The sequence below is a fragment of the Dryas octopetala genome, chromosome 6, assembly GCF_963921425.1.
Source record: "Dryas octopetala chromosome 6, drDryOcto1.1, whole genome shotgun sequence".
Lineage (NCBI taxonomy): Eukaryota > Viridiplantae > Streptophyta > Magnoliopsida > Rosales > Rosaceae > Dryas > Dryas octopetala.
This window is the reverse complement of record NC_141371.1, coordinates 11,166,702-11,190,652: the sequence shown is the minus strand read 5'-3', so window position 1 is coordinate 11,190,652 and position 23,951 is coordinate 11,166,702. Positions and strand designations below refer to the sequence as shown.

Sequence of the window (23,951 nt, the reverse complement as noted above, 5' to 3'; positions counted from 1 at the left end):
CATTTCATTTCATTTTCATTTTACATGCTATTGCCTATTGTTAATGGAAAGGCCTTGCTAATTTTATATGTCACTAACTTGCATCCACTACATCACAATTAGTTTGTTTTGCTAGGCACATCACAATTTGTTCTCTTGCTATTTATATTCCTTACTTTCACTAATTTATGTTTTCTTGTTTGGTAAGTCCCTTCACTAATTTATGTCAATGGATTGGTGGCAATTCAATAATAAATTCTTGTTATCTTCTTTCTCTTTGATAATGAGCAAGGAAGAAAATAAATGACTAGTATGAAGCTTAGTTCAGTGGTCAAACCGCAAAGGAGAAGTGAGAGAGTGGTAGTGGTGAGTGAGTGGAGAAACAAACCTTGGGCCGTAAAATGATACATCAGTGATCAGTCCATAGGGAGGGGACCGTTATGAACCAAGCCCCGACATTGTTAGTAACAGAAGAAGATGACCCGTCATTTTCTTGCATTTATACCCACCCAATAATTATTTTTTTCATTATTACTCCTCCATCTCCACAAATAACAACATTACACAATTACTCTTTACACTGTTACACAGACACTAGTAGTCTAGTATAACTATTAGTAGAAATTATCGAAAAAATTGAAATAATTATTGAAATTTAGTTATATATTTATATAATACTATTATGTTAGTGGTACAATAAATATTAAATTACTAATATTATAAACAAATAGAAAAATATAATTGTATAATGTTATCATATTAATATTATAAACAATGTGAGTTAAGATATAGAGTGATTTTCTAATAAAATAAATGTTATTAATAGGATATGTACTAATATATATTATTAAACTACTTATACTAGTATATATTATTAATATTAATATTATTGTAATTAATACTAGTACTATACTGAACTACTAATACTACTTGTACAAATATATATCCATCAAACATTATATATTATGCATCATATTTGATTAAATTTCAATTTATATTGATATATAATAATTAATATTATTATAATTAAATTAAAAATGAACCAAAGATATACCGAAGTAAATCGAAAATAAACTGAAAATATTCGATACCAAAATTATTGAAACTAAAAAATACCGAAATCGAAAAATACCTTTTTTTTTTTTTAAAATTTTGATAAGCCTCAATACTGAACCAAACCAACCGATGGGTAGCGCTAATAATCACATTATTAACACAATCTTTGAAAGTATAAGTTTTTAGGGTTTACAGTTATTTCTCCTGGTATCGGAGTTATGTTTCTAAGAGGTTATAGCCTTATAGGTCGGAGTGCAGCTTATCTAAAGAATCTTATCTGTATACGATAATACGGTGCGTCTAGCCACCGGTAGGGTCCATCAACTGACAGAGAAGCTCCTCTGGTCGTGGATGATCCAACATTAAAAATTTAAAACACAAGCTTGACTGAATAATTTACATCAAATGGGCAGCCCAACCCAGACTTCATTATGTATAAAAAGGTCCATAAATATGAGTTTGGGCCCATACTAGGTAGCCTCTTAGTCTCTCATGTCTAGGCTTCTGAACCCCTCAGTCTCCAACCCCTACCCAAACAATTCTATCATTTATTGCTATCAAGCCAGAGCCATTATAGAATTTATAGGCTTTAGGGTTAATTTAATTACAATTTATCTTTCCAAAACTATTGGGGGTTCGTACAAATCACTTATTTTTAATATGGTGTTACAATTAATACCCTCCAAATTCTCATTATCCCCTTGTAGGGCTAAAACCTTAAGAATCTAGGATCAAGTCGGGTACCCATTTCAGGTCTACCATGCAGGACTTTATTAAGACTTAAGAGGTTTGATGAGCTAAATGTGGGTTGCAAAAGTTGGACTCTATAAGTCTATAATATATTCCTAAGATAAAGGCTAGTGTGGTCTCCATGCTTTTAACGTGGCAAACTTACCTGTGTCCTTGTCATATTTAATATAAAACCTTTATCTGTTTGGGCCTAAATATGGCATCTCATGTCATTAATATATATGATTTTTTATTACAAATACTCCTTAAATTTTCACAAAAACATCAATTTGATCCTTAAAATACATTTTTACTCAATGTCATTCCTTATCTTTGTCACTAAACATCAATTTAATCTCTAGACACACTTTGAAAATTCTTCTAATATAACTCAGGATATGAAAAAATCTCTGAAAATTCTTCTAAACTCATCTTGACTACTATTATTTTTATGTATGGTCAAATTCTCAACTTGACGTTTAGTATTTTCCAGAAAATTTGAGGAATTATTTTGGGAATTTTAAATTTTCTGGAAAATTAATTTGATAAGTTGACCCCATATAAAAATAATAGTAGTCAAGACAAGTCTGTAAAAATTTTCGGATAATTTTTTCATATTCCGAGCTATTTTTGACGAATTTTCAAAGTTCGTATAAGGACCAAATTGATGTTCGATGGCAAAAATGAGAGATGAAATTGATTGAAAATGCACTTTAGGGACCAATTTGATATTTAAGTGAGAGTAGACGGACTATTAGTGATTTAAAGCCATATATATATATATATGTATAGGTGACATCTTGACAAAGACATATTTTTAGGGTTAAGCTCAATATACGTCGAACAAAGAGTCCAACCTAAAAGCACCTCATGCAAAGACTAGTGTGATGTTTTGTTTTAATTAAGAGGTCTTAGTGCTATTAGTAGTAAATCACTCATCTTATATTTTGTAAAGAACAATACTTGGGTCACCCTTTGGGGGTACCTTAAGGTCACTCCATCCCCCTCAAATCATGATTTCGGCAATGTCGGCGCATAATCGGAACCGTTCACTTTCTAGATAATATATTAAAGATCATCTCTGCAAAAAATCAAATTAATCGGAAATCGTTTGGTTATATAATTGTTGTCAATTAAATAGAAAAAATAGATGGTTTTCAATTAAAGAGTGATTTTTTTTACCAAACAGTTGATTTTTTCTATTTAATTGACAACAGTTATATAACCAAACGATTTTCGATTGATTTGATTTTTTGCAGAAATAATCTTTAATATGTTATCTAAAAATTGAACGGTTCCAATTATGTGCCGACATTGCCGAAATCATATTTTGGAGAGGTGGGGTGACCTTGAGTTACCCCTAAGGGGTGACCCAAGTATTGTTCTATTGTAAATGCTTGTATTTCTCTCCACCGTGAAACTAATCTCATTCAGCCTCGCGGCTTTTCAAGTCACATAAACCAACATAACTCACCCCTTTTGGGGTGATGGACAATTTTTTCATCCGCTTGATCTTTTGGTGCAATTTTCTTAACCAATTTCACTATAAAATTTGCCTCCTTTTAAAGGAATAGAATTACTTTCTAATAACACCATACTAATAGTAAGAAGAGTAAATGTTGAAACTTGAAAGTGTTATCTTAAAGGAAAGCGCTTTTTTTTTTAGAAACTAAAGGTATAGATTTTTTTTATTAGAAATAGTACAAGTACATATGTGCTACCAAAAATGTAGTACAAATAGTTTAATCCAAAAACAAATAAACAATTTTATTTGGTGATCCTAGGTCATAATCTTAAAAAACCTAGACCTCAAGCCCGTACTGTCAATTAGAGACCACTAAAGTTGAGCTCAGGTGAAGATTGGTTCATTTTGGTCCAAATTCAACGAAATGAAGCTAAAGAGCATATGATAATTGAGGAGTAGCACAAACAATATACAAACCAATGCTCTTATAGAATTTAAGACCACCCCTAGCTACGCCATTTACTTGCAATAATGCAGATTGTCCTGCGCGCCTAAGCCTAGCTACATACATTAATTTGGGGCTAACCTATATATGGCCATCCCAAGGGTTCAATCAAGCTAGGATAATGTACCACCTAAAAGGTGCTATAATGCTCCTAAAATAGGTAAACATCAACAACTATAGTTAGGCCAGGACAATTTTACACTTGGTTAATCATGTGATATGTATTTATCAATATGAATTGTCTTAAATTATTGTTACTGATAATTATATATTATCAAAAAAAGTTAATAGATTCCATGCGAAGGAAAAATTCCAACTCGACAAGATATATGTATTATCCGTTATAGAAAATGGTAGATTGTTCATTTTGAGACAATTTGAGACACATCATTGGCCTAAAAAAACCTTGACCGACACCAACTACTTAGGCCATTTGATTAAAAAAAAAAAAAAAAAAAAAGACTACTTAGGCATGGTCATCAAAAGTGGGACTCAAAATTGGCATGTCAGCAATTTGAATGGAATACTATCAAAAGTCACGGAAAAGGACTAAAAAGAAATGGAAAAGTTTGAGGACCCTAAAATGTAAAAAATAAGTTAAATGACTAAAATGAGAATCGTGAAATAATTGAGGGACCATAGCTACAATTAACCCAAAAAAATGGAGGGTCCGTGGCTTCTATCTTTGTTGGCATCTAATGTAGCTTTGATGACTTCTTTTAAATAAGAGTTAATTGGAGCAATAGTCTTTCAATTTTTCCTCTATTTTCATTTTAGTCCTTCAACTCATTTTTTAAATTTAGAGGTACTTAAACTTTTCCAATTTTTCCACTTTAGTCCATTTCATCTATTTCATTTACATTTCTATTAAAATTGGTTACGTGCCTCTTATGTGACCATTTTTTTTAAGGGCAAAATCGTTCATCCATATATATATATGAGGACTCTCGTCTGAGTGTTAGTTTGAATGTGGTTTCAAACTCAAGCAGTGGCTAACTCAAATATAATAAGACACGTACCAATTTTTAAGGTACTGAATAAAACCTCAACTATTGCCATTAGGGTTGACCTAAGTGTGAGGTGGATGGGGTAATGAGTTAAGATTAGAACATGTTTAGAGTCTGGTTTCCTCCAAACTCCAATATATAAAAGAAAAAAAATGGTGCTTTAATTAGAAACCTAAAATGATAAATAAATTTAACTCAAACCCCAACAGGTCCAAAAATTAAGTAGAAGCTCAAATTGTCCATCAAACGCTAGGTGGGGGAATTCCTGAGCGTTCGGCAGATGCATCTGTGCAACCTAAACTGCATCTGTAACCTAAAATCTGCATCTACAACCTAAACATGTCATTTCCAACCGAAATAGATGCACCTGCAACCTAAAAACATGTAGAATTACAGGTCACTTAATAAATTTCTTTCTTTAACATTCAACGCAAGACTCCACAAAAGTGGATGTTAAACCCTTAATTTTTATGGTGAGTCCCACGCACACAAATACCTATGAGTTGTCGAATGTTGAGATGGAGCAATTTATGATTAAGAAATGAATTGAGTTGTGGACTTATGTGGCAATTGGGATTTGGGAATAGATGGATGGATTGCTCGAATTGATTTGCAGATATGGTCGTCAAGTTGACCAATTTGCCAAAAGGCTTTTGCATTTGGAATTTTGGTGTTTGGACCACAAAATGATTTTCAAAGATCATGTTAAAGGCAAGAGCAAGAGAATGTCCACCTCAGTGGGCATTCATCTGCGAGCAGTTCACGTGGAGATCGATGGCCCATTAGGCCCATTTAGAGAAAGATTGATTTCAATACTGTTGTGTGCGAGCGCCTTTTCTGACATTATAGGAAGATACCAGCCTCATTCACACTTGGTAGGGGGTAGGGACAAGTATTCTTTATTCTAGTTCTGGGTGGTGGCTGGGATTTCGTCCTGGTTGGTTTTGTAAACACAAGAGAAGAACTTTCATACGTGGCAAGCGTATAGATTACGTGATAAAAAAAATAAACACATAAAATATTAATGTTAGAAATCTCACTTAATGTGTCATTACATGTGTTAGTATTTTATTTGTACTGAGATAAATGAGACTTAGAGTTAGGTCATGTATAAATCAATAAAATACTGCCACACTATTTAAAATTCAAATTAAGAATACAAATTTAGCATCATTAGCACTACTCTAAAGTAGCTATGGAGAGCTGCGCTTATACTTAGAGATTGTGGTATGGGTTTTATAAGGCTCTTGGTAAAGTGGGTTTGACCTGTAGATAATTTACTTAAAATTATGGTCTGATAACATTTCCCATAAACCACTACACCATAAATCTATTGAGTATATTTTGAGACAATTATAACCTGATCAACGATCCAAGTTAATCGAAGAATATAGTAGGTCAAGAAAACAATCTAATATAACATGTTAAAGTATCTGTCAAAAAAAATTACTCTAAACTACAATCCAAACATAAACATCAACGCATGGTACAGCTACGAGTGTCTAGTTCAGGTGGGGCCACATCGTTGGTAGTTGAGGGCCCCAAACTGAGAGGTCATTATCCACCCCCAAGTTGTTGAGGGAAATAACTCATAATCCAATCCAAATGGCATTTTCCACTTGTGAAAATGTCTCCATAATAATTCAGAAGCAGACCACAGAATAAGGTGAATCATAACTTTGGTAGAAACCATTTATGGTTTCTGTATAGGAAAAATGTACATATTTCAACATTGAAAATAACATAAATGCAACATTGGAACTAATTTCCAAAGAGCAAAGAAATAAGGCCTCTTCAACATTGAAAGGGGCAATGCAAGTGCAACATAGCAATCTGAAGGCCATACTGAAGGTGATGCCAACAACCACTATGAATATTAATATTTGGATGATTTACCCTACATGGTGTGGATGATGTAGTTGATGAATGGAATATTTTAGTCAGAAACCTGCTACTAACATTAATGCTAAATAAATACAATGCTATAATAATGCACGCAAAAAGAGTGAGTATTCATGCTGTGGCAAACCGCATACAATGTGAATTGCTATCTCACTAGGATAATACTATGACCCTTCAGTTCCCATATGCTCATCAAGTTCTCAACTGCAATTGCAAAATCAATCTAGCATGCACTAATGCACTCTATCTAGTAATTCTGTAAGCAAACATAAAATACCAAGTATTGGTTTAATAGGAGGGAAAGAGCAAATGGCAGAGAACAGTTTCCTAAGAATTTCTAAAACAATTTAAACTCTTATTCATTTCCTTAGCTTATATTTTCTGAGATCAAGAAAACAAAGAACCAAACAAGTCTTTAAGGGGCAGCTTGTGAACCTGAAAGTGCGTTCATTAACTCATTTTATGTCAGAAATCAGAGAGGAAGCCCATACCTTAACATGGGAGCATGTAGCCAAAACCTTGTTAAAATTATTTTCCCAAACAGCTAAAGACAGCAGTAGGAAGTAGGGTCCAAACAGTCCTTTAGGTAAATCATCAGGAACAAGAGGCTGGTACATCCGACGGTCAGATGTTGTTCAGCTGGTAGACCAACTTGACAGTGACCCATCTAGATTAAGACCCACTTGCTGTAGCTCAAATAGGCCTTAATGATGCTGGGCCCAGTCCAAAAAACAGAAAGACAACTCTAGTCAAGTCCAGGGCCCGAAAACAACCCCAACATGCTAAAGATACGGACCTATGGGGGTAGGGTCACATATACATCTGTGGTTAAAAGTGTCCCATCAGGAAAGGGACCCACTAAGAAGTGGAGGAGACTAGAGAGAGAGGATATGGGGCCCATTGGGCCTTGATGATGTTTTGAGGTGGGCCTAATCAACATTATTAGTATCTTTTGATTGTACAAAGAAAGGCAAGCTGTTGTCAAGCTACCCACAGTATGTCTGGTCTGGCAAGCTGCCGAGTAGAGTTGTAGTGAGAAAATATGGGCCCCATTTTGATGCCTTTTGTCACTTTCAGAGGTCAGTTCAGTATGGAGCCCTCAGAGTATGTCAATTTACCATCTAGGCTGGCCCGGACCCACTACAAATATCCAGCAAAATCTCTCAAAGTCCACTACAACTTCCAGACATTAAGGCCCACTTGACCCCCACTCATGCCCCCTACCTAGCCCAAACAGACACATGAGTTTGTCTAACAACCAAAGCCCAGATCATCAATCCTGGGCTGAATTAATTTCACAGCATCTTGGGAAGGATCTACCATGTTCATAAATGGCCCTCTCATATATCATGCATAAGTTCGACCAAAAAAAAAATATATATATATATATATATCATGCATAAGGGGTAAAACTTCCATGTGACAGGTGTATACACCAATGATAGATAAGTTTTTCTCCATGCATAAGCTATTTTGTATCTTGAACCTGGGATTACAAGCATCAAGTTTTCTCCCCATTACAGGGCCAACAGTTCTGGAGTCACTACATGAAATAAAGGAAGAAGATGCATTTACATAGATTAAAGTTCAAACATTCAGATGAACCCAAAATGAAAAGTTCAAACATTCAGTTATGAAAATAACTTGCCTGTCCCCGTGATAGGGACAGGCTGGTGTCACGGCAGAGAGAGAGAGAGAGAGGAGGATGGGGATACCAACTGTTGGTATCCCCGTGTCATGCAAGTTCTTCTCTTCAGTTATAAGGTAGAAAGGATAGCAGTGGTAAATGAATTGACAAAACTATTGTACCCTATGAACTAGGAAAATTTGAAGCCAGATTCTCCAGTCACTTTCTTCACCTGCAGAAATGTGTTATGTACTACTCCGTAGGGTTTTAGATGAACAAACTGACCATTCATGCATGACTACAGCCTTGCATAAAGCATTTTGTAAAGAATACTCAATCTAGTAGATATGATTGGATGAACATAGATATACTTTTAAAGACGTCAAAACATCAGAGCACGGCCATGATTTAATCACTTTCAAGACAATAAAGGTCCAATCTACAAGGGTTTCCCACATCTAGCAGTCAAATGGGAATACTTCAGATATCAAACAACACAGAGTATGGTTCTCAATCATGTAAAAGAGAGTTCGCTGAAATTCATTCTAGCTCTTGAGCTCTAAATTATCTATTTCCCTGAGCTAGAAGTCCTATTTTAGTGGTACAGATTAAAACAAACATGGAAAACGAACTTACAAAGAGTATCATACTGTCAAGCAGTGAGTAATCAAAAAGAATTCACAGCATGTTCTTCACTAGTCAAAGAGTTGAAAGCAGCTATTATAATCCTGCAAATTAGGATTTGTTATCAGCATTTGATAAATCGCCAAAGGAGGCATAAAGAGCAACTAGCAACTATCAATATTGCCTCCTCATTCACTGATTAAGAAAAAAGAATGGGGATGAATAAAATCAATTTCAAGAAATTATTTGAAAAATCAGTAGAATTATAGAGATGATTTATCAGAAAAGAAGAGATAAATCATGGAAGATTTTGGAACCCAAAAGTTGTGTAACACTAGATCTGTTCAGTTTTTCTTGAAAACAAAAAAAATTGCAAATAACCAAAACACAAAGAGGGAAAAGAAAAAAGAACACGAGCAACTTCCACTCAAACTTCCCAAGCCATCATGCTAGCACTAGTCTACATCTCCAATGAAGACCTACTTTCCCCATGAAGGATCCTGATAACTGCATAGAAACTCTTATCGAACCTGATTCATGGACGGTCCAATATGCAAACCACAGGGCATGACTACATAAGTACCAGTGTACCACTTATGAAAAAGTAACTCTCCTATCAAATAAATAAATAGAAATCTTATAGAAAAGCAACTGATACTTGAGTTTGATCTTTACAATAGTCCCCAAACATAGCTTTATTTTGTCACGCAAAAGTGAAACAATCACCTTCATTGCACACCTATGCATTATCCCCACAAAAGAGTAGCAATCTGCTCTCTCCATAAAATAAAACAATCACATTGATTTAAGCCAGTGACAATTGCTTGGCCAAAAAAAAAAAAAAAGCCAGTGACAATTGCACACTATCACAACTTCATCTACTCATTCTACTTCTTGTTCCCAATCTCATTGATAGCACAGCTGACTTCTGAACAATTTGAATAGAAAGAATCAGAGAGTAACCCCCTTGTGTATCCTTTGGTGTTTATGGTTCAAACAGAACAGTAGAATTTTTTTAAAGGGTAGAACATTCCTTAATGGGGCACAACTTTTGAGATTGACTTTTTGAGTGGACAAAGAAACCCCCTTCTCTCTTTTAAGAGTAGATCTATCGGCTGATGCCCCCTTGACATTGTTTAAGAAACCTTCTTATTTTAGGAAAGTAAGAGATCCCTCCCACCGCTAAACCTAAACAATGGCATATGAATTTTCACAGAGAAATTTAAAAAAGAACAAGAACAGGTGCGCAAGTTTATTTGGATTTTTCATACTACTTTCATCAAATATAAACCTCATTTTTCATTAATAAGCAGAGATTCTCTCTGACACAAATCAGGCTTGTAAAATATCTGATTCAGGCTCTTGAGAGACAGCTTATTTTAAACTGGTGTTGATATATAATTTGATAGATAACAAGGAATCATGCATGTTTAATAAGACACATTCACTAATGGTATGTATTTCTGTCAAAACCTAGGACATCACATTTCAGAGAACTTAAGGTCCTTTTTTGTCCAGAGTGGATATCAAGTGCTGGATGGAAGTCAAAACATTCAAGGAAAAAAAGAATGAAATTAGATACCATGATTGCAGGGTCATCAAGAAATTTTAACATATCACTATCTATACATAGAGCAATTTCTAAATGTCATCATTATCATGATAAAAGAAATAGTGAAAAAAAGATTAAAAAAAAACTCAACTTTGAGATGTAGGCTAGCTAATATGTAGGGTTTGAAAATACAAGAGTGGAATCGCTTAATCCCTCATGTCATCAGGTGCTAAACTATCTCAAAGCAGTGAAAGGTATGTAGCCAGATTCAGACTAGATTACACAGCATCGGTTCTAGAATTCTAGAAAAGAGGCACGAATGTCTAATTCTTCAGATCCGGACCACAGGAATACTATTCCAGAAATGGCAATTCTATACCCAAACAAAAAGGAAACACTTAATTAGAAACAATAAAGTAATTAGTAAAGCATTGGGTAAAATTCATTCCAATAGAAAAGATAGCTTAGACCTGTGTATTTAGACAGTAAAGAACAAACCTGACAAGAATTATACAGAGAAGAGAAACGTAGAAACCAAGCTTGACAAGCCGGGACTTCTTCTCGGTATTAAGAACCCTGAAGACTTCAGTGACATCAATAAGATGCTGCTGTTTTGAAAACCTGAATCATAGAAAAAGGATGGTTATTAAGGGGGGAATGCAAGTTTACCCACAAACACCAAGACATGAATATGAGCACACATGTAAATAGGAACCATAAGCCAAAAAAAGAAGAAGAAGCTGAATTTATAGTGGGTCAATCAGTTATTTTCATTCCTTTGTGTTTCACCACTTATTCCGAGTTCTAACTGAAACAGCAGACCAAAAGTTATAATTCATCACAAGGCCAACAAACCAAAACCCATCCCAGGTAGTGTTACTTCTAAAGCATTTAAAAGAAAAGATGTTTCCCCAATTTATATGTATGTGTATGTGAATACACACACAAACCCTACTATTAGAGCAGGTCATCAGTGGTGAGGAATAAAGAATAATGCCTTTTTTTGCTACATTGCTCTGACCAAAATATCCAGATTTGGGATCAAAGAATAATGGAGAAGGAGTGAAGGCTACAAGAACTTGATTCTTCTAAATGTTTGTCCATAGATCACACCATATCAATGTGAATGTTGGACAACCACTGAGTCATAAAAACTTAGTTGTTAGGGAATAGACCAACAACGTATATCAAGCTAAAACTTTCCCTTGCACGTGAACATCGTGAAGAGATGGAGAAATGACTACACAGAGAAACAAGGATTGGAGGTTTCAAACTTAAGACCTCCTGCAACTTGACTCTAATACCACGTTTGACAAGCAATGAACCCCAAAAGCCTAAGCTATCAAGTTAACAATGAAGAGAACACATAAACAAATTAAACAGGCCAGTTAAAAGTAACAGAAATCCTTCCAATCACCATCCCTTTGCTCATTCCACTCAAAATATAGAAAGCACTTTAAAATATATAACAGCTACACCATTGGTGGTATATAGTAAGTAGTGTCATCTATTGTAATAAGGGACAACTGTACAGCATCACACAATTTAAAAAATGTATTGTAAAACTTTTTATATAAATGACAAGTAATACTTACAGCATCGCACTATAGCAAGTAATGGGGAGAGTTATAAGGAACATGAACCAACACTGTGCCAAGAGGAAAAGAGCACAGAACACTCCATGCACGATGAACTCAGGGACAACCAATTGATTGATGCGAGATGATAATTCATAAGGGTTGATGTAGTCAGCCTCCAAGTCCGTTAACATCACATACTACAGAATAAATTCGGAAAAAAGAAGAAGAAAAGTGAGAGGCATTTCACTCGAGGAGCAGAAATATGAATTACATTACGATGCTCAATACATGCAACTATGCTATGGGAAATTCAGACTCCAAGAATAAAACAAGCAACATGAGAACAACATATCGTATGAATTGATTGTAGAAGAAGGAAACTAAATTCTTCTTCAACATAATCATCAACATCTGACAATAATTAAACTTACATAATTGCAAATTCTCCGACCCACAAATAATAAAAGATAATTTCCATCTGCATTATAAGTTTTCCACTGATTTCGGTGTTATATACAAGCATATTGTTAAGTTAATAACTAGTCATTTATTCAAGGCAGTCCCCTTGTGCACAATTGTTAAGCTGTCGAAAATTTCTAGCTTTTAAAAGATAATTTCCATCTGCATTATAAGTTTTCCACTGATTTCTGTGTTATATACAAGCATATTGTTAAGTTAATAACTAGTCATTTATTCAGGGCAGTCCCCTTGTGCACAATCGTTAAGCTGTCAAAAATTTCTAGCTTTTAAAATTACAAAAACAAAACCAGACCCATTGATCATAAAATCACACATCGTCACATCCCCAGAGCAGAGCAACTATGCTCCACTGTTTGGAGGCAGAGAAACCGGAGGAAACTAAGAGAGAAAATTTCCGAAACCCTGACAATGTTTTCCCCATAAAAATTCAGCGCAACTACTTTACCGATCCCAGCAAAGCTCTTCGCTCCCACATTAACAGAACAACACACAAAATATTGAGAAAAAAAAACAAAAAAGGAAAGCCAACGTTGCTAGGGTTTAAAATCACAGACATTGGGGTTTCAGACATTATTAAAAGCAAAAAAAAGATAAAATTAAATACCTGATAAACGGTTGAAGAGAAGAGGGCAATGTTGATGGAGAAGCAGATTATCCAATAGATCAAATCCCAAGCCATGTTTATGCTTGGCAACACAATCGAATCCAATAAAGCACACAGAGGACTGCTAGACGACTCCTAGAGTACTGCTTTTAATTTTATCAAGGTTGTTTCGTGGAGGAGAGATCTTAGACACCAATATATATATATATATATATATATATATATATATATATATATACCTAGGGATGGCAAAAATTCCGGCGGGGGCGAATCCCCGCGGAGACCCGATCCGATTAAAACCCTAATGGGGGAGATAAATGGGGCCGGGTTCGGATTCGGGGATTTAGGCGGGGACCCGAGTCGGGGGCGGGGCGGGTATGGTTTTGGCTCCCCCGACCCTGAACCCGCCCCGTTTACACCAAATATATATTATTAAAATTTTAGTGTTAAAAGTGTCATGCAGAGGATCGAACTTGGCACCTCAAGTTTTCTCCCACAGCTCCTTACCATCAGACCAACAAGTTCTTATGATTTTACTCTTCCAATTTATATATTTATACACAATTTAGATAATAAAACCCTAAACCCTAAACCCTAAACCCTATACTCTATACCCTACCATATACCATATACCCTAAACCATATACTCTATACCCTAAACCCTAAACCTTATACCCTATACCCTATATCCTAAACCCTACACCCTAAAAGCCTAAACTCCATAAAGCCTAAAACCTAAACTTATTATTTCAATCTAGATAATAAAACCCTAAACCCTAAACCCTATACCCTATACCATATATTCTAAACCCTATACCCTAAACCTATACCCTATACCATATATTCTAAACCCTATACCCTAAAAGCCTAAACCCCATACAGCCTAAACCCTAAACTTATTATTCCAATCTAGATAATAAAACTCTAAACCCTATACCCTATACCCTATACCCTAAAAGCCTAAACCCCATAAACCCTAAACTTATTAATCCTAAACCCTATATTTATACACAATTTAGATAATAAAATTAATAACCCAAACCCTAAACCCTAACCTTATTCTTCCAATTTATATATTTATACATAATTTAGATCATAAAATTAATAACCTAAACCCTAAGCTTTATATAAATGAAAAAACATATATTTGTTAAATTATTTTTTAAGTAAATTAACAAATATATATGTTTAGGGTATTAATATGTATTTTTGTTAAATGTATTAACATATATAAATGTATGTTTGTTAAATTATATATTTATATATATGTTTTAAAACCCCAATTCCCAAACTTCCAAACCCCAATACACCAAACCCTAAACAAAAAAAAAAAAAAAAAACACTGTGATCTAAATATCTAATCTCTCAGACCCTCACTCTCAGTCTCTACTCTCTAACTCTCTATCTCTCTCAGTCACTGCGTCTCTCTCGCAGTCGCGCCGCCCTCTCGCCAAGTCGCCACCATCTCGCCAGTCGCCACCATCTCGCCAGTCTCCACCATCGAGCCGCTCGTCTCGCACTCTCGCCAGTCGTCCCTCTGTCTCGCACTCTCTGTCTCGCCCTCTCTGTCTCGCCCTCTCGCCACCATCTCTGTCTCGCCGCTCTCTCGCCACCATCTCGTCCCTCTGTCTCGCAACCCCGAGTCTCGCCAGTCGCCTCTCTGTCTCGCCCTCTCGCCGTCGCCGTTTGCCGTCCTCTCTCTGCGATCTCCTTCTCTGGTCGCCGTCGCCGTTTGCCACTCGCCATCCTTTCTCTGCGATCTCTCTTAACATAGGTGGGGGATTCGGGGCGGGTTCGGAGAAGCCACTCCCCGGCGGGGTCGGGGACGGGGAATCCCCGTTTACATAGTCGGGGATTTGGGGCGGATTCGGGGATTCAAAAAATTTCGGGGGCGGGGGATGGGGGTGGCACCCCCGGCCCCGCCTCGCCCCGTTGCCATCCCTATATATACCTATGCATTGCGTGCCAAAGTTTAGAGTTTTATTCGATAGGATCATAGGATGATAGGACAAACATTTTTATATTTTTAAATAATATTTTTTAATAAAATGGGGGAGTTTTTTGTTTTTAGAAAATTATGAATTTATAATTAAATATTAAATATCAATAGTTTTTCAGAAAAACAACAAGATACTAATTTTTTTTAGTTTAGGTACTAACTTAGAGTAAGACATTTTGAATTAGGCCATTAATTAGTTTGCTATACAATTGTGATTCTCGAACAATCACAACTGTGATTGTTTGAAATTCATAAAAATTCAAAGTTTATAAAAATTTAGTGTTTTTCATTTAAGCTTAAGAGATGAAATCCTATAATTTAGAGACTAACTATTAAAGTTTAAGCCAAACACTGAAAAAATAACAAATTAATAAAAATTGTGACTGTTAAATAATTACAACTCAATACAATCGTATTATTTAAAATTGGTTATCTAAACTAAAGTGAAATAACATAAATATTTTAATAATTAAAATAAAATAACATTAAAATTTGATACATAAAATCAAAGGCTCAAAGCTAATAATTAAGGAGCACATAAAAATAAAATTGAAGTTTTACCCAAGGAGTAAAATTTCGGTTTCGAGGAAATTTTCGATGGAAATTTCGACGGAAATTTTCGCGGAAATTTCGATTAAAATTTCGATTTCGATAAAATTAGACAAAAACGACGGAAATTGCTATCAAAATACGGAAATTTTGAATGAAACTTGACCATATGTTTATTTAACATATTATCTACTACATTGATAAAAAATATTGAAGAAATCAAATTATATAGTAGGTTTCATATGATATAAGGTGAATATAATGTGCACTGGAGGCAAATACTGTTAAATAAAAATAGTTCACTAATTACTAATTACATAAAAATGACCTCTTTTTAAGGGATATTTAATCATTTTGAATCCAATTGTCCTTAAAACATATGTGGACAAATAAGAAAATGACATGTATTGTTATTTTCTAAACCACTTAATCTAATAACCAAAAACAATCTAAATAGATTGTGAGATCCCAAAAAGTTGGTTTATAATTTATTTTGAAGTAAATAGTGATTTATTGATAATTATCTTGTTAATTCGGAGATATTAGAATTTTTCTGAGGAATTTTGGAAGGAAATAAATGAATTTGAAGTAGTAGAAAAATAAAATTTATTAAGACGAGCTCACGAGATTTTACAGAACGTTTTTCGAACCTCGAAGTTAATTTTGGTAAATTATTTGAATTTTAAGTGATTTTGGCAAGTCATTGAGGAACACTAAAAATTAGAAAAGACTCAGTCTTGATTTTAGTCTTGTTGGAAAAGTCTCGGGTCAACGAGCGCATAGACGTAAATAAAACGTGTTTTTTTTTCTTTCCTTTTCTTTTCTTTTTCTTTTTTTCTTTTCTTTTTCTTTCTTTTCTTTTCTTTTCTTTCCTTTTCTTTTTTTTTTCTTTCCTTCTTCCTTTTTTTTCTTTCCTTCTTCCTTTTCACCCGTGACTGACTGCAGACTTACCTTTCTATTCTCCTCCCTCACTCACGCAGACCTCTCTCCCCCTCACTCACGCAGACCAACTTCTCTCCCTCCCCCCTCACTCCTCCCTCCTCCCTCCTCCGTCCTCTCTCCCTAATCTCTTCTCTCTCTTCTCTCTCCTCTCTCTCCCTCCCTCTCCCTCCCCCTCCCCCATCTCCTTCTCTTTTCTCTCCTCCCTCTCCCTCCCTCTCCCCGATCTCCTCTTCCCCGGATCTCCTCTCCCTCCGGCGACGGCGACCTCCTCTTCCCGATCTCTTCTCTTCCTCCGGCGACGGCGGCCCTCTCTCCCTCCGGTCTCTGCCTCCCTTCGATTTATACGCGAAATTTCGCCAAATTTCGACGAAATTTCGGTAAAATTTTCAGAAATTTAACCAAAATGTGCTTGGGGCATTTTCGAAATTTCGGGCGAAATTTAAGCGAAATTTCGGCGAAATTTTTACGAAAAATAACGGATATGTGATAAAATTTCGGGATCCCTAAAAAACGAAAATTTCGCCGAAATTTCAGCGAAATTTTCGAAATTTCAGCGAAATTTTCGAAATTTCATTCCTTGGTTTTACTCGGCCAAAAAGAAAGGAGCACATAAAAATAGTAGTCATTTTTCAGTGTACTATCACATTGTCATATGATGTCACTAATACACCTGTGTCATAATTTTTCTATGCTGATGTTCCATCACAAACAAATAGTTTCCCAAGATAAATAACTCTTAAAAGGAATTTAACCAAAAAAAATATCTTTAAAATAAAAATATCTAACACAAGTATCTTATGTTGGACCTAAAGACATTTTTTCTTGGTTTTTAAAATTGTATGCTATGCAAAAATATGTTCATTGTAGTTAGCACAACCAATTTTGCTCACAAGAGATGGAGCCAAAAGTTCAACTGTATCTCTAAAAAATTATGTAGTGCAGATGCAGACATGTTAATTTCTTTACAAGTTTGTTATCATGTATAAAAAGTATCATTGAGAGTAAAATGTAGATTAATTGTCCTTCTAAGTAAACTCGGATCTCTTTTAGGTAAAAGAATTTCGAATTTATTTATCAAGTAGGCAGTAGATTTGTAGATATTTGGATTATTAACTATAAATTTAGTGGGTGCTAGTATAATTCTACAATGAAAAACACACAATTATTCACGAGATGTTTGGAAGGAAAAATTATTGAATGTATCTGATATACCGTTATATAGTGTAATGAATATAATATATAAAGTTATTATTAAATGGTATATTTATATTAATAGAATATAATATTAATAACCTCCCGACGGCTCGTGGCTCGTAGAATCGAGATCGATACTTTACCGCGCTATCAAGCAAAACCCAGTGAACAAATGTAAACACGCTTAAACCGTTAAAACGCCATGAAGCTGCAATCTTTGAGCAAAGGATATGAAATCCCAACTCTCAGCGCCAAACCCTGCTCTGCAAAGCGAAAAATCCCAAGAACCGTGCGATCATGCGCTCCAACGCAGGACCTTCGAGGCCAATCCGTCGCCGTATGCTATTATTTCATTCCCTTCCTCTTATCTCCTTTAGCTTTTGCACTTCAATCCTCCAAGCAAGTTTGGTTTTTGCAGATTATCGGTTTGGGAAAATCTGGGAGAGCTGCGGCGAGGCTTGCACTTGCCAGAGGTGCTTCGGTTTTGGCCTTTGACCAGAACCCGAAACTGGGTCTCTTAGAGGTATACCCATAAACCCAACTGTCTTATATAAGTGCATTATGTGTGTGTGTATCTGTGTTTACAAGCATAATTGCATAAACATGGAAAGTCATACATAATTTCAGTGGTTAAGTGGTCATTGGTTGCAGAAAGATCCGATTTTTGAGAAACATGGTGATGGTAATGGTGGGTTGAGAACAATCCTGGGGCAATTTGATGGAGAGCTGCTTAATAATGTGGACAGGGTGGTGGTGTCCCCTGGAGTTCCCCTACAAAACTATGGTCTTTCCTCTTTGTTGCAGTCGGTGAGTTAATGATGTGCTTAGCCTTGAAGAAATGGAAGAAAAAAAACCGTTTATATTTTAATATGTTAATGCCTTTATTCTCCGGAGAATACAAAAATTTGCTTTGTTTTATAATATGGTAACATTCTTTTGTTAAAAGTGTGTGCATTGCTTGTGGATTAATGCTGTAATCCATTCTTCATGAATTTTTGCAAGTAGGGAAATAAGAATCCTCATTTAGTTTGCTTGTGGACTATTCTTTTTCTAAACTACTATTCTTGAGATTTTATCATGAATTGTGTATTCTATGTGAATATTTTGGCGTTTTTAACTTGAAAAATGCAGGGAAAGCAGGTGATGTCTGAGTTGGATTTTGCTGCCGAAATTCTTCCAGAAAGTATCAAGATTTTAGCAGTGACGGGAACTAATGGAAAATCAACTGTTGTTACTTTTGCTGGACAGGTATGACATCTTATTTTTAATGCTTATACATTGTAATTTCAGTATTCAGTGTCTCATATTGTTAATGATGGCAACAGAAATTGGAACGAATTCACTTCCTTCCATCGAAGCCCAAATGAAAATTCACAACTTATTAACCAAAATGTGCCAGTGCCACCAATTCTCAAATTCCAAAAGATGGATGAATAATGTATTTCATTTAAGATTAAGTTGTCTTGGGCCATTGCCTCCAGTTTCTCTTGCTTTCAATTTGCACAATTTCTTGTCTGATGTCTATAAAAGATGCGGTGTCTATGTTAAAGTATATAGAAACTGAGAGAATTGTTAACTAGAATTGCCAGAATAACTTTAGTTTCTTAATTCATAAATTTATCCTGTTCTAATATGGAGTCTTACATTCTAACCGTAATTAATATTCTTTTACTCATTGGAAGGCAGATGCTTCATCATTTTGGCATCGAGACATTTGTGGGGGGTAACCTTGGAAGTCCACTCTCAGAGGCTGCTTTCCAATGCTTACAGCCGCCTCCTTTAAAACCCAAGTTTAAGGTAAGTCCAATTGTTTGGCTTGCATCCTCTTCCAATACCAGATTATTGAAAGTGATTTTTCAATAGTTTGGTTGAAACGAATTGATTGACTATGAACTTGTTGGGTCAACTTAAAAATGTTTAAAGCCCAAAGCAGACATTTAATAATCATATATAGATGTTGCTGCACTTTTCCAGGTCGCAGTGGTGGAGGTTAGCAGTTACCAAATGGAGATTCCCAACAAGTACTTCTGCCCTTCTGTAAGTGAGGTTTGAAATTTGGCATTGTTATGGCCCTGACAGCTTCAGTAATGTTTTCACACTTTCTTTTCCTCTTCCAATATTATGGGCTTCTTCGTAGGTTGCTGTGGTGTTGAACCTTACACCTGATCATCTAGAAAGGCACAAGACAATGAGAGATTATGCAGCAACTAAATGCCGGCTATTTTTTCACATGACTGATGCCAAGCTTGGGCTTCTTTGTTTCGGTATGTGCTTTGTCATTTCCTGAGTAAATGTACTTTGGTGTCTAAAGCATTTATCTGAAATTCTTTGTGAGAGCCCTTGTTTGTAGTTGGGTTGGATACCACACTGAAGGCATGATGATTAAACTCGTTTTGTCTGATAGCAATATTAAACTGTGAATGGACAACCACATGCGAAGTTGAATTCATAAATTTTTATTTTTTATATTATAAGAAACGTATTCTTAGATTTATTATAATAACTTTTAGAAAAAGAAAATTATTAGGTTTCTGAGGAAAATTACCTCAGTGCAGACCTGGAAGATATATGTGGATACTGACAACCAGATTGAACTTTGGTCAAACCAATGAGCTATGAACTCAGGAATGGAGGGTCTCCCAAGTCCATTAGGCCTCAGATTAGAGATGGGAATGCAAGTTGGTCAAGGTAGATCTGGTTCGTTTCAGGTAGATTTTCATGTACTGATGTTTTACATCCAAAGAGAAAGATCATAACTGCTTCAAGTGCCATGAACAACAAATAATGGAGCCATTTAATTCCACATAGTTTATTTGTTTGAAAATTATTTACATTCCTGAGAATCAAACTAGTTATGTTTTACATCATAGATACTGCATAGGATGAATTGAGGCTGGTAGTTTATAAAACCATGTGCAAAATCCTGGAAAAGAGATGATAACGAGACCCTTTTGAGTTGGTCGAACTTTATCCTCTGTCAGTCTGCTGTTTGCATATGCATCTGTGATTTAGATGATGCTATATGGTTACTTATATGAGATTTTGTGTGTGTTTTGATGGCTTGTCTTGCGGTCCATTTCAGGAAACCAGTACTTAAATGAAGCAATTACAGAAAGCTTTAATGAACTTAATCTTGCTTGGATAGGAGCTACTCCAGGAGTAAAAGTAAGAATTACTTCCCTTATTATTGATAAACCTTAAATTTTAAGTACTCAGACCATTATAAGTGTCATATATCAACCTCAAAATGTTTTGGAAATACAGATACGAGTCATAGTGGAAAAGGGCCACACCACAGGTCAAGAGTTTGGCAAACTGTCTTATTTTGGATGTTCTAGTGTTTCCATTTTATTTTAGAATAGATGATGAAATTTTCTTGGAAAGCCTATAAATGAGTGGGGCTCAAAGTCATTGGTGATGAATTTTTGGAATGAAAAATCAACCATAATTTATTAGTGTCCCTGCCCCACCTGTCTAATTTTATACTTCATTCACGTTTTCTTCTATTTGGATTTCCTCTGCTTTAGTATCATATATGATGTTAATAGTGGTAATGTATATGAAAAGATTGATATGGAGGCAAAAATAGCGAGCTTTGAAGTGCCTGCCATGGGAGTCATTTCACAACTACAATTGGGTGCAATGAACACGATGGGGACACACAATTATCACAATGCTGCAGTGGCTGCTCTTTCTGTTATTGGACTAAATGTTGGACTTGATGTTGAAGCCATTGGTCCAAGTATTGAAAAATTAAGGGCACCACCTCACCGTATGGAAATTGGTAAAGCTAAAACAGACGCATCTCTATAAGTAGTGAAATATTTGTTTCCTATGAAGTCATAAAATCAGCTTAGTGAATTTTGTTTGCTCTCTCTCTTTTGATCTGAAATCATAAAATCAATGATTTTGAGCATGCCTATTATTTTTTTCTTTTTTGCCTGTGGATCACATTTATATATTTTCACTGGTTTAGTTGTTCTGCAGTATGCAAGGATATTCATGGGGTAACTTGGGTTGATGACAGTAAGGCAACAAATGTTGAAGCAACATACACAGGACTAATGGGTCTAAAGAGACAAAAGTCTGTGATTCTACTTGGTGGCCTTGCAAAGGTTACAATTAAGTCCTAGTTGTCAAATGCTGCTTTAATCTTCATAATTTCTCAGTTTCCTTTCTTTTACTTACATGGAAAGCTTAGAGAAAGATATTGCATTTACCACAATTGTCAAGTGAGAAAGAAAATATAGAAACTGGATTGGAATTAAATGGCTTAATTTTGACACCTTTTACAATGAAAATGAAATGTGGGTAATCCCTGTTTATGTTGATGTTTAGTGCAACTTGTACTTGTAATTTCATAGAGGTCCAGAATCTGACTTACATGAAGTTTCTTTTATGTTTCATTTAAAATTTATTCGAGAAATCCCTGTTTATGGTGCTGCATTAAATACTCATTTAAGAAAGCATTGTATGAGTCAAAATGATTAGTGTACGTGCTATTGGTGCTGGAACATTAGTACGAATTAAAAATCTTGACTGTCACTTCAAATTGAACTTTATTCTATTGAATTTTATAAAGGTGTGATGCACCCTCTCAGGTTCCTGTCATTTTACTCTGCTCAGACTGTGATGGGTTTAACTTATATATGAAAGGATTACGTTAGATTTCTGGAGGAATTTTAACAGAGTAGTCTTTCCTTTGTTATGGTTAGGAAGTCAAAGTACCCTTACTCTCATATCTGACCGTCCTTTTTTTTTTTTTTTCGAACACACTTTTCAATGTATTACAATTTTATTTTGGTTTGAGCTTTAGATTGTTAATAGGAAGTGTGTGTCTCCACAGGACCTTCACATGGCAAGTTTCCAAGGCCATGATTTTATGCATGCTGTGATATTGTTCTTTTTCTTTTGCAGGTGTTAGATGGACATGAGTCTAATGGTTTTGAACAGTTGATAGAACCTTTGAAGTACCATAGATGTGTAATCACTGTATATCTCCCTCTTGATTTATACTTGGTTACATTTATCAATGCTTGTGTATTTAAAATTTCAAGTGGTTTTCCAACATGACATTATTGCCCACCTGCATCTTTTAACTATCCTTTTCCAACTGATTCTAAATTTTCTGGCATACTAATGCTATCTGTTCATAAATGTCTCTAAGTTTGGATCTTCAGGAATGATGATTCAGAAGACATTATCTTATAATGGTCTTAGCATTCCCTGTATCAGAGAAGTAAATCTGAAGGATGCTGTCAACAGGGCTAGGAGGATGGCAGAACATGGTATTTTCAATCATTACCAATTTACTATATAACTGCTAGAAAATCTGTTTACCTTTTATTTGCTTGTCAGCAGTGTCTTTATATGGTATAGAAGTTCATTGGGATTTGTCTTGAGCCTCAAAATATTTACTTCTATTGTTAAAAGCTACCCTTTTCACTTCACCAAAAAGAAAAACCCCTTCAAGTTTTTCTCTATAATGGTGCACCTTGGAGAGAGTTTCCATGAGGTTGAAATGTTATCAAGTATGTGTTATCTTCTTGATTAGCATTAGTGACATGAGCTTATTTCATTATTGCAGGGGAGGCTATTGTACTAAGTCCAGGTTGTGCAAGCTTTGATGAATTTAGAAATTTTGAGCACAGAGGGATGGTTTTCCAGGAGCTGGCCTTTTCATCATATTAAGTTCTGATTCACTTAATTGTCTGAGTAAAATTTTCCATAATGGGATCTTGGAGGATGAAAATAGTTGATGAATATTTTGTACCTGAGCTCAAAAATAGTTGGTAGAAACATAAATGTTTGCAAACGGAGGGAGATTTGAACTCAAGACTTTTATCAAGTTTCCAAGTGAGCTGAATATTTCCATACCAATAGCCAGTTAGAGTCTTAGAGAATAGTTTAGAAGACAATTACTGTGATTGTAAAGACAACAATGAGAAGAGTTTAAGTCGTCATTATCCCAACGTCTTTTAAAAAAATAAAAAAAAAATTGTTATCCTAACACATTTGGGCCTTATATCTATGATCATTAATGCATTAGGGCTGAAAATGCTCGCTATTTATAATTATCAAAATTAGGAGGCAACTTAGGACTGTTTATGACATTGCTTTAAAATTTTTATAAAAATTTTAAATGCTTATGCAAAAG

The 23,951-nt window shown here is 35.2% G+C and overlaps 2 protein-coding genes across 8 annotated transcripts; one reads left to right on the top strand and one right to left on the bottom strand.

The window, feature by feature from the left end:
- Positions 1 to 8,660: 8,660 nt before the first annotated feature.
- LOC147282355 (protein cornichon homolog 1-like) lies at positions 8,661 to 13,326 on the bottom strand. 3 transcript variants are annotated; one of them, XR_015122882.1, is made up of 5 exons: positions 13,111 to 13,326; positions 12,042 to 12,223; positions 10,945 to 11,067; positions 10,598 to 10,819; positions 8,661 to 8,998 (listed from the first exon to the last, which is right to left on the bottom strand). XR_015122882.1 is itself a non-coding variant. In XM_086247751.1 (4 exons), exons 1-4 carry the CDS (start codon positions 13,183 to 13,185, stop codon positions 8,938 to 8,940), a joined length of 441 nt encoding a protein of 146 aa, XP_086103877.1. In that variant the 5' UTR covers positions 13,186 to 13,326; the 3' UTR covers positions 8,661 to 8,937. The 3 variants fall into 3 exon arrangements, 2 of the variants coding, with proteins under 2 accessions (XP_086103877.1, XP_086103876.1); XM_086247751.1 differs by lacking the exon at positions 10,598 to 10,819; XM_086247750.1 differs by lacking the exon at positions 8,661 to 8,998 and having other exon boundaries at positions 10,447 to 10,819.
- Positions 13,327 to 17,932: 4,606 nt separating this feature from the next.
- On the top strand, positions 17,933 to 23,409 carry LOC147282354 (uncharacterized). Of its 5 annotated transcripts, XR_015122787.1 has the most exons (13): positions 17,933 to 18,131; positions 18,213 to 18,317; positions 18,422 to 18,601; positions 18,926 to 19,042; positions 19,481 to 19,591; positions 19,769 to 19,831; positions 19,932 to 20,058; positions 20,877 to 20,959; positions 21,362 to 21,578; positions 21,782 to 21,909; positions 22,712 to 22,786; positions 22,975 to 23,082; positions 23,382 to 23,406. XR_015122787.1 is itself a non-coding variant. In XM_086246120.1 (12 exons), the coding sequence occupies exons 1-12, from the start codon at positions 17,997 to 17,999 to the stop codon at positions 22,978 to 22,980; spliced, it is 1,338 nt and encodes a 445-aa protein (XP_086102246.1). In that variant the 5' UTR covers positions 17,933 to 17,996; the 3' UTR covers positions 22,981 to 23,053. The 5 variants fall into 5 exon arrangements, 2 of the variants coding, with proteins under 2 accessions (XP_086102246.1, XP_086102247.1); XR_015122786.1 differs by having other exon boundaries at positions 22,712 to 23,082; positions 23,382 to 23,409; XM_086246120.1 differs by lacking the exon at positions 23,382 to 23,406 and having other exon boundaries at positions 22,712 to 22,777; positions 22,975 to 23,053.
- The last annotated feature ends 542 nt before the right edge of the window (positions 23,410 to 23,951 follow it).

Excerpts from the sequence above, each read along its gene's own strand:
- LOC147282355 (XM_086247750.1), bottom strand. The coding sequence starts at position 13,185 with ATGGCTTGGGATTTGATCTATTGGATAATCTGCTTCTCCATCAACATT. Across the intron at positions 12,224-13,110 it reads TCTCTTCAACCGTTTATCAG|TATGTGATGTTAACGGACTT; the intron begins GTATTTAATTTT and ends TTTATTCTGTAG. Across the intron at positions 10,820-10,944 it reads CTCTGTATAATTCTTGTCAG|AATTGCCATTTCTGGAATAG; the intron begins GTTTGTTCTTTA and ends GTTTGGGTATAG.
- LOC147282354 (XM_086246120.1), top strand. The coding sequence starts at position 17,997 with ATGAAGCTGCAATCTTTGAGCAAAGGATATGAAATCCCAACTCTCAGC. Across the intron at positions 18,132-18,212 it reads TTCGAGGCCAATCCGTCGCC|ATTATCGGTTTGGGAAAATC; the intron begins GTATGCTATTAT and ends TGGTTTTTGCAG. Across the intron at positions 18,318-18,421 it reads CGAAACTGGGTCTCTTAGAG|TGGTTAAGTGGTCATTGGTT; the intron begins GTATACCCATAA and ends ACATAATTTCAG.